This window comes from Mesoplodon mirus (genome assembly GCF_964341445.2).
Source record: "Mesoplodon mirus genome assembly, chromosome: 4".
In the NCBI taxonomy this organism is placed as follows: domain Eukaryota; kingdom Metazoa; phylum Chordata; class Mammalia; order Artiodactyla; family Ziphiidae; genus Mesoplodon; species Mesoplodon mirus.
Genome location: NC_138979.1, coordinates 74,962,223 through 74,972,783, shown reverse-complemented (window position 1 = coordinate 74,972,783; position 10,561 = coordinate 74,962,223). Strand labels below are relative to the sequence as shown.

Genomic DNA, 10,561 nt, shown 5'->3' with positions numbered 1-10,561 from the left:
GATATTGTTAACACAGAACTAGAAAGCATGGCAGACAGAGCATAAACCACTGGCTTGTATTCAAATACAGACTGGACAATTTGTGGTAAGAATGTCATCATGACAGCCTACAATGCTAGTGACAGTAGTGTGACCAACCATCCCGTTTGGCCTTGAATGGAGGGGTCTCCTGGGACATGGGACTTTCAGTGCTAAAATGAGAACAGTCCTGAGCACACCATGATGGTTCATTACTAATCTTAAGTGCAAACCGGAATGGCTAATCATGCCCATCTCTTAGGAGCTTGAAAAAAGTGCACTAGTTTGAGACAAAGGAGTAGATACCCTTACCTGTTTGTAGCGTTGCACAAAAACAAAATAAACCAAAACATGAATAGGTAGACTCTTCCTTTCATTTTGAAGTTAAAACATTTAATAGATGGGAGACATTTGATGGAACATTCCTAAATTCATTCTTTCTCAGGGTGGTGGCTAAATTTTTTAAAAAGTGTTTTAGTTTCTGTGATTCCAAAATATTATCCTACAAGAAATAGAGGAAGAAGTAACATCATAATTTACATTTTGTTTTTTCAAAAACCTAGTGTGGACTCTTAGTCTGCTTAGGCTGCTGTAACAGAATACCACAGGCCGGAGGCTTAAACAATGGACACTTATTTCTCACAGGTCTGGTGGCTCAAACTCCAAGACCTAGGTGCTGGTGGAGTCATTCTTGGTGGGGGTCCTCTTCTGGTTTGCAGACGGCTGCCTTCATGCTGTGCCCTCACATGGCAGAAAGATCATTTCTCTTGTGTCTCTTCTTATAAGGGCACTAATCCCATTTGTGGGGCTTCACCTTCATGTACTAATTACTTCCCAGAAGCCCCAGCTTAAATACTTTCACATTGGGCTTTAGGGCTTCAGCATAGGAATTTCTGAGGTGCACAAACATTTTTGAGGCAGACTCCGTGTGATATATATTTAAAATGCTTTTCCACCATCCACATCAAAACCCATGTCTTGAACTAGATAAAACACTTGGTGAGTAGTGACATCTCACGCCTTTTTTTTTCTTTTTTTGCGGTACACGGGCCTCCCACTGTTGTGGCCTCTCCCGTTGCAGAGCACAGGCTCCAGACACACAGGCTCAGCGGCCATGCTCACGGGCCTAGCCGCTCCGCGGCATGTGGGATCTTCCCAGACCGGGGCACAAACCCGTGTCCCCTGCATCGGCAGGCGGACTCTCAACCACTGCACCACCAGGGAAGCCCTCACGCCTTCTTTGAATGGTGCCTTCATCCCACAGGCCTATCTGGGATGGGTGAGTACGAGCAGGGGTGGCCTGTATAGTCAGCTGTCACACTGTCGAGGACAAGGGACCCAGCCTCCCTCCACCCTGCCACGAAACTTTGGTTTATTTCCCCCATCAGTTCTCAAGGTGGCCAGCACAAATGGACCCAGAGTGGTTTTGGCTTTCCTACTGGGTGTTGGAGCGGGAGGGGGCCGTGCTGCATCCTGCTGCCATATTAGTAGCAGCCTGCAGCCCTGCTGGGCCCCAGCCCATGGGATTAGGGTGGGGACGAGAAGGAACAGCACTGCCTACACCCCATTCCCACCCTCTGTGCGCTCATTCACCTCGTTCCGGCACGGGACCTCACCACTGACAGCGTGGAGAGAGGTGCTCAAAACATGTCCCTCTATCTTTCCATTCTCAAATGACGATGGCCTCCCCTCCAAGAGACTAAAGACCACTGTGGACATGAGCACTCATCTCACCTCACCCTTTTACCCCCTACATGGGAACACAACTGGGAGAGTAGGGGGCCAAGGGCTGTGCCAACTCTAAAAAAAAAGCTCTCCAGAGTGGCGGCCACAGTTGGCAGCAGCAGGGAGTCAGCATCCCTCCTTGCAGCTCCTCCGTGCCCGCCTCACTCCTGCTCAGCTCTCTTCACTCCCTTACACCTCCCTCCCTGACCTCTAGGAAAAGTCAGGGCCATTTATCACCTACCCCATGGTACCGGGCTCTTTCCCTCAGTTGTCATAAACCAACTCCACTATTATATGTTTAATGACTAGCGTCCATGTTGGATGGCAAGCTCTGAGAGGATGGGGACAGTGTATCTGTCCTGTTTGTCATTGTGCCCTCAGTTCTTAGCACACGCCTGGTACATCCTGGGTGCTCAACCAGATTCAATAAGTGCCTGAGTGCACGAGTGAGGAGAAGCTTCCTCGGTGCCCCTTTCCAGGCTCCGAGGATGTCTGAGTCAGCTTCATTTTACAAACACTGACCCCAGGACTTCCAAATTTCCTTTTATTAGCATTTTATTCTGAATCCCTAATACCTTCCTATAAGAAAGGGCTTTCCCCAGAATCTTACTGCTCCAGATCTGACTCCAGGCCTGCCCAAGGGGCTATACAGAGAGAGAGGGAGAGAGAGGGGGAGAGAGAGAGAGAGAGAGAGGGAGAGAGAGAGAGAGAGAGAGAGAGAGAGAGAGAGAGTGTGTGTGTGTGTGTGTGTGTGTGTGTGAGTGAGATCACATGTTGAGTCTACCTTCTTACACAGGAAGTTCCAAACTTTTGAAGAGAAGCCTTTCAGCCACAGTAGTGCTGATGGGTAAAAATTCTTGCTGGCAAGAAAAACCACTAAGGTGGTAAAAAGAAAAATGCTTTATAGCAGCGCCAGATCACTGGGAAGGGCATCCACTGTCAAAAGGTGGCCCATGGGAGGTTTATGGGATCGCTGTTGCATTTGGAGCAAACAGCCTAGAAAATCTGTCCAATGACTGTTGAAGTCCACCTCCTGGATGGAGAGAGATTTATAGAGCACCCTAAGTGTCAGCACCCAGGCATGAGCAGAGCTTTTGGTGGGGGTGGGCTCAGTCGGCTGCGTTGGGCCTGGCCTTCCCCAGCGCAGTGTGCTGCGGCCTGCCGGTGCAGAAGGCCGCCTTGGCTCTTGGGTGCTGCCGAGGCTTCACGGCCTTCTCAGAGGCCCTGCGAACAAGCAGAGGGTGGGGTGAGTGGGGCGCCCCTCGACCTCCCCGCGTTTTGCGCCCAGTCTTCGCGGCTGTGAAGACAAGCCTGGCCGTTGCTGAGCTACGTTTCGTGAAGGAGCTTCAGGAGGGACTGTAAATGAGAGGAGACTCGTGGCACAGGAACAGAAAACGCAAGGTTTCTTCTCCTGTTTTCTGATTCCTTGTGACCATTCTTGCTGAGCTGACACAGTCAACCCTCAGCTGCTAAAGGGGCCTGGGCCCAGCGGGTGGGCTCCGAGACAGCCCCTCGCCACACCCCGCTAGCTGTGTCCCACCTGAGGCACTTCCCTGAGCAGGGCCTTGGCTGTCAGTCCGCGGGCTCTGGGTGTACGCAGGCTGTGCCGTAGCGACAACTAGAAAGCTGGCCGTCAAGGTGAAGTCAGAGGGCTCTCGGGCAGCCTGAGGCAGGGCTCCCGCAGGCCAAGCAGGGCTCTGTGGCCTTGCCCTCCAGCAGGTGAGATGACCTGCAGGCGGCCAGTCTGCAGGAGGACGAATCCCAGCCTGTGTTTCTGACATTTTTCAAGAGTTAATTTCTTCCTAATATCTGTCAAGAAGATATTTCACAGCTGGGTATTCAAAGGAACTGGGCTTGCATAGTTTATGAGTTATGGGAAAGTCAGTTAGTAAAACTTTCCACGGAAAGTTCCACAGAACCTTACAGAACCAGCTTCATCTGAGATTCTGATTGCAGGGGAAATAGTGTGAGGGGAGGCCAACTCACTTGGACAGGCCATCCATGGTCTGCTGGGTGGCCAGAGTCCTCTTGTCCTGTGGTCCATATAACAGGGTCTGGATCTGAAGACACTGCAGAACACCAAGTAGTAATTGTGAGGTTATGGAAATGTCACTGAGAGCATTTTGCAGGAAAATCAAGTCTCCCTTAAATGAGAGAGAGAATACTTCATTCATAGACCCATGCTATGACAGAATTAGTGTATTCTGAGTTGCTTCCAGGAACAGTCTGACCTTCAATTTGGATGCCCTGAGGGATGCAGGAAACAAATGTACAGTTTTAGCACTATTTTATAGAACTCTCTGTGACTATCCGTATGCAAAACTATGTTTAAAAGTTATGTTTCTAGAAAATAAAGGCAAGAACGTTGCTATTGACCAGAGGAGGGGTCTCTAGTTTCTAATTTTAAGTGACCCTTGCTACAGCCAAAAAACTTTTCTTCTTTTTTAAATGTTTTTGCTCTTTTGTAAAGAAGTGCTTTACCTTATGTGGGCTTTCTATATTCATTACTATGCAGCAGTTTCTTAGGAGTTGATTTATTTAGGAGTTGAATATTCAGCTGTATATTATCCAGGACTGGCTTTGGCTTGATTTCTCCCTTCTGCTTATTGTTCTGCCATTTGGTTGCTTATACTGGGCCAGGGATAGAGATGAGAGTTGTGCCCAAAATGGTCAAAATAATTTTGAAGAAGAATGAGATGGAGGAACTTGCTTTGCTGAATGTCAAGACCTTTTATAAAACTAGAGTAATTAAGACAGTGTGGTTTTCATCCAGAGACAGACAAATATATCAACAAAACATGGCAGAGAGTCTAATACTTGATAGATTGACAGAAGTGGCCCTGAAGGGTCCATGAGGAAGAGCTGAACTAGTCAGTAAATGGAACTGGTTTTCCAAATGGAAGGAAATGGATCCCTACACCATATCAAACACAAAAATTAATCCCAGATAGATTGGGGAACTAAGTGTGCAATTAAAACTTGGAACTTATAGATGAAAATATTGAAGGATATGTTTATGATCTTGAGGTAGGGAAGTATTTCTTAGACAAGATCCAGACAAACCATGAGTAAAAGACTGATGAAATTTAACTATATTAAAATTCAAAACATCTGTGCACCAAAATGCACCCTAGGCAAGGTTACAGACAAACCAGACTGAGGGAAAATATTTGCACAAAACTGGAAAAGGATTAGCATAAAGCACTCATATAAAGTAATGATAAAAAAAGCCTACCAACAGAAAAATGATCAAAAGATATAAACAGATATTCAAAGAAGTTGAAAACAGAATGGCTAATAACCATGCCTAAACTCACTAGTAACCATTAATGCAAACTAAAACTTCAAAGAGATTGCCCCTTCACCTACCAAACTGCAAAAATTATAGTCTGATAATGATAACACCAAGCTTTGTCAAAGATATGAAGCAACAAGAACTCTTTTATATACTGATAGTGGGTGTTAAAGTTGGTACAACCAATTTGGGAATATTTTGTAGAACAATTTGGGAATATTTAGTAATGGATAAGTAAACTGTGATATATGTGTATTGTTTATGCATGATACCACACAAATTTTTGATGTGTTTATGTCGCCACATGGATGAATCTCATGATTATAAAGTAGAGAGGAAAAAGAAAATAGCAGATGAATGCATATAATATGTGTGCGCATATTTGTATGTAAAATAAAACCATAGTAAAATAATAAAGATGAGAATGATATCTAATTCAGGATAGTAGCTATCTGGAGATGGGGTGGGGAGGGGGCTTCAACTGGATGGGTCACGTTTTATTTCTTATACTGAATAGTAAACTCAGAGGTGTGTGTTATATTATTTGTACTTTTCCTTATATCTGAAATATTTCATATTTTTAAAAGATTGAATTTGTTTTTCTACATGGTAACAGCTTGAGTCACAAAAGTTTTGGGGTTTGGGGACATCATACTGAAGACTGTATTCATTCTGATTGGCCAACTGTTTTTAGGTCTTTGGGAAAATTAACATGCAGGCAGCCAAAATCCTTTGTCTTTATGAGCTGTGGAAAACATCAAGACCATCTGAATGTTTGGTTCAAGCTGAGGAATTGAGAATGTGATTCTGGAATCTGAGAATGTGGTTGTCTTTTGGAGGAAGGAAATATTATTAGATGAAAATATGGCAGGATTTTTTATATAACAGAAAATATTCATTATTTCTTAGCTGAATTATATAACAGCAAAAAGGAGTAAACATTTTCCTGTTATTCTATTTAGTATATAATCCAAATTCTGTAAAGGCAAGGATCCTAGCCCTTCCGCCCAGCAATTCCCGGACTTTCTGAATCTGCACTGGGGCCCCGGCTTGGCCTAGGCAATGCGCTGCTCATTCCCTGGGTTTGAACTAGCGTTGCTTTAATCCACAGAGAGTTCGTTGTGACCTTGGAAATTTAGGAACCTTGAGAAAGTTCTGTGTTGCTTTGAGTGGAAGAAGATGGAGAGGGACACTCATGACATTTGATGTAACCTCTTCTAGCACTCTTCCCCATTTGGCTCACAGCTGCTGGGAGCCTGGGTACTCACCACCCAAAGCCCGGCAGAGGAGGCTCAGATGGGGACAGTGTGCGAGAAGCAAGCATGCTCTCCCTCATCCATGTTAGTCGGGGAGAGGCCTCTCTCCAGGGCTAATACATCTTGCCAGACAGACTTCATTTTCTCCTACCTGGCTAGTAATACCTTCACTCGGTGTAAAAGATCAGGTCTAATTTTAAACCCACCCAAACTTCCCTGTTTACATATTTACGAGTGCCTCAGATGCAGCTCATTTTGAGACGAGCTGATGTTGACATGCAATGGTGTTAATTCATTCACTGAAGCATTAGAATTTTACTGACGTTATAACGATTATTTGAGAAAATCTGAGGTCTCAGGACACTCTGCCTTAAGAGGTGGCCTCCAAAATATGAAACTCAGGAGGAATTTCCATCATGCTCCTTTGGTTATTGAAGTTTCTTCTCCCTGGCCCCTCATCCTCTAGGGAAGGAGATATTATACTATTAGCTGAATATTCACAATTCCTGGGAAAAAGGACATGGCAACTGACAGGACTTACACAGATTCTCACCGGTTCTGCTAACCACATCTATGCCAGACCTTGTTGCTCATTTTCACTGGGGCTATTACGATAGTAGAGAGAGTGGAGTTAGGAGAGAGGGTCGTGGTTGGGTAAAGCAGCCCTTTTCAATAATCAAGCCCAGAGAGAGGTGAGCCCATCCCCATCCTACCATACCAGGATGGTAGGGAGGCCATACCAGGCACCGAGACAGGAAAAAGTGGTTCATCCAGTAATTGAACTGGTCTTCAAATGCTACGTTTTTTGTTTTTTTGTTTTTTTTTTGCAGTACGTGGGCCTCTCACTGATGCGTCCTCTCCCGTTGCGGAGCACAGGCTCCGGATGCGCAGGCTCAGCGGCCATGGCTCACGGGCCCAGCCGCTCCGTGGCATGTGGCATCCTCCTGGACCAGGGCACGAACCCGTGTCCCCTGCATCGGCAGGCAGACTGTCAACCACTGCGCCACCAGGGAAGCCCCCAATGCTACGTTTTTTAAAAGGGGAAATAATCCATTACTGACTTTTACTAGGAAACGTCTTACATAGCTATATATTTATCTAAGAAACATAAATAGAAGTTTTCAGTGTTCTGTGGCTCTTAGCTAAATTTGTTTAAGCATTTTTGCGTGAGGTTAAAAACAGGTATTAGAGACAAAGTCAATAAATGTTAATTGAACCTACTGGCAGCCAGGCATTGTAAACATCTCGCTGAACTAAGTAAAGAACTCCTCAAACCTCGATAGGAGAACATTCTCCATCATAAATAAAGGTATTCTGTACTCTCCAGATTCTTCCCAGGAGGCCAGTGCACTCTGGTCTGAAATCAGCCTCCAAAGGGTGTTTCTCGTTTTCCTTTTTTTTTTTTTTTTTTTTTTTGCGGTATGTGGGCCTCTCATTGTTGTGGCCTCTCCTGTTGCGGAGCACAGGCTCCGGACGCGCAGGCTCAGCAGCCATGGCTCACGGGCCCAGCCGCTCCGCGGCATGTGGGATCTTCCCAGACCGGGGCACAAACCCGTGTCCCCTGCATCGGCAGGCGGACTCTCAACCACTGCGCCACCAGGGAAGCCCTCGTTTTCCTTTTGAGTGGACAAAAAACAAATTTCGAGGATCCAGATGAAGTTTAGGAAGCCATTATATTGCTTGTGTTCTCTTTGATTTTACCTGCAGGGGTTGGGAGAAGTCACTTGTGTTTTTATTATACCTTAGATACCAAACAAGGAGCTTTCCTCTCTCTCCCTGCAGGAAGACAAAAGGGAACTCGAGCTTTCACAGCAGCCTGCAAGCTGTCCCCAAAGGGGCCATGTTTGTCTTGCTCACCTTTGTGTCCCAGGCCCTTGCACAGTCCCTAGCACCTAAGATGCAATATTTGCTAAATGAATGAATAAGTAAGTAAAGCAAAAGGTCAACTGACGAAATTCTTATATGACAACCTTAGGACATGGCTGAACCACGGGGCTACTGAAACCTCTGGTAGGGAAGCTCCATTGTGGGTGCAGTGTTACAGACCTCCACCATCATAATCTGGGCACATTCAATAGCAGAAAGAAAGAGTGCTGTCCCCCAGGTGCTACTTTCTCTTAGGTGTCATTCATAAAGCCAGGGGAGTTAAGACACAGTCTTAAGCATTTGATGAGAACCTTAAAAATTATATTTGACACGACTTTGAGTTTTGAAAGTTAGGTTTCTAAGGAGCCCAGGAGCCAAGGAATCTGGGATAAGAGGCACTGGCTTGCTGTCCTCCTGGCTGCAGCCCACCTCTGTGCCCCAGAGCTCGCACCCTTCCCTGTGTGGACGTATGTGTGGACATAGCTCGCACCCTTCCCTGTGTGGACTGAACCCTGTGTGGGCTCAGTGGCAGCTGCAGCTTGGAGGTTAGCTGACTCAGTCTACTCTGGCTTTAGAAAACCACAACAGTTTTAGAAAACCTGAACTCACAAGGAAGCATATTTTCTGATTTTGGGGGGATCTCTGAAAATCTACAGTTGGTACTCAGAGCTATTTCTTGTCATGGCAACGCCCCTGCAGAAGTGGGTTGGGGTGCCTTAGCCCTCCTTTTCTCCCTCAACCTTCGGTCTTAAGTCCTGAAATCACATCATCATCTCTATTGGGAAATTTCCAACAATGAAAGTGCTGCTGGGACACATTCTATTTATTAACAGAGGCATTGCAGCCAGGCTGCAGCTAAAGAGCCATCTCAGTTGCAAGGCTATGCAACTCAATAATGGAAAATGGAGAAAGACATACTTTTTCTTGCCTGGGAAGGGTCTGTGGCAAGCCTGTGTATTTTGTCTTTACATGAAATGAAAAAGCCAGAGAAAGGTAAAAAATTTCAAATGATTCTAATGCTCAGAATCTGAAATCACTACTCTTCTTTACACATATTATCTGATGCTAGAGTATGTCCGTGGAGGAGAAGTTACACAGGAACACAAGAACTGTGCTGCTATTTTCATGTCAATTCTCAAGGTTAGTATTAAGAAGAAAAGAAGACATCAGAAGCCAAAATACGTGGAAGTATGAAATGTCTCAAATGTTTAGAAAAACACAAATATGCTTTTCATTTACTAATCTTTACAAGGCAAGCAGAAATGATCACTTACTTGGGGAAATGAAAGGACAAACCAAGATACCATTCATCAGACAGCACTGTCCTATAGAAACAGGGTCACACGGGGGTGGGACTTGGTTTTCCCAAGCCCCTCAGAAACCAGCCTTGTCCTCTGGACCTGCGTCTTCTGCTGCAGGCACACTTTCCCGCAGATGTTTGCTGAGCCCCTGCCAGACACCAACCCTGAGTCCACCTCAGTGATGGAGCAGACGATGGGGGTTTCCAGTGTAGTGCGGGAGCCAGGCATTTAAAAATGTGTAAACAAACATAGAACAACAACTCATGATAAGAGCTGTGGAAAAGAAAAAAGAACATGGGCTATGAAAGAATAAAGCGGGGGTGGTGTCAGTAGTGGTAGAGGGTACTTGGGTCAGTGAAGGCCTTTCTGAGGTGACATTCGAGTTGAAACCTGCAGGACGGGGAGTCAGCCATGTGAAGAGCACCAGGTCAGGGGGAGGTGGTGGGGGTTCCAGGCAGGAGGAGCGGCAAGTGTCTGAGGCAGCATACCCTGCTCCGCTCTCTCTCTCTCTCTCTCTCTCTCTCTCTCTCTCTCTCTCTCTCACGCCCTCAAACACGCACCTGTAGCTCCCTTACCTGGAAGCCCACTAATTCTGAGACCCAAGGATTGCTGCACAGGTGGGTAGGAAGCCTCCCATGAAAGAAATACAGATAGAGTAGGACCAGGGGCCCTGGGACAAGGGAAATGGGAGAGGAGGGAGAGAGGGAGGGAGGCCCAGGCGCTGCCACTCACAGAGCTGCTCAGAGCGGCCCGTCTGAAAAGCTCTCCCTGAGTATCTACGATGCCTGTCTTGGAGTCGAGGTGTCATCCTTGCTGTCTCCCTCACTCGTCACCTCTGAGTTGCCAAGTGCCATGGGTTCTATATCCTTACTGACATCCCTTGACTCCCCCACCACTTTGCTCCAGCCCCTGGCCACTGTCTTGGAGCAAGCTACCATCATCCTTCTCCAGGATAACTGCAACACAAATATTTGGAGAACAAATGCATCAGCAGGACTTCCTGTGGAGGGGCCTCCTGCTGCGAACCCACATATAAATTCAGGCTTTGTCTTTAGAGTGGACAGCCAGCTGTTTGTAGAAAAGCTGGGCTTGCCTATTTC

General features: G+C 46.2%; 1 protein-coding gene across 2 annotated transcripts in view; it reads right to left on the bottom strand.

Annotated features, from left to right (window-relative positions):
• Positions 1–44: 44 nt before the first annotated feature.
• Positions 45–10,561, bottom strand: part of TTC23 (tetratricopeptide repeat domain 23) — a 109,481-nt gene continuing 98,964 nt past the window's right edge. For both annotated transcript variants that reach the window (XM_082617557.1, XM_082617558.1), the window contains 2 exons: positions 3,730–3,812; positions 45–2,967 (listed from right to left, as the gene is read on the bottom strand). In XM_082617557.1, coding sequence (XP_082473683.1) covers positions 2,853–2,967; positions 3,730–3,812 — 198 coding nt within the window. In that variant the 3' untranslated portion in view covers positions 45–2,852. The remainder of the gene's footprint in view (positions 2,968–3,729; positions 3,813–10,561) is intronic.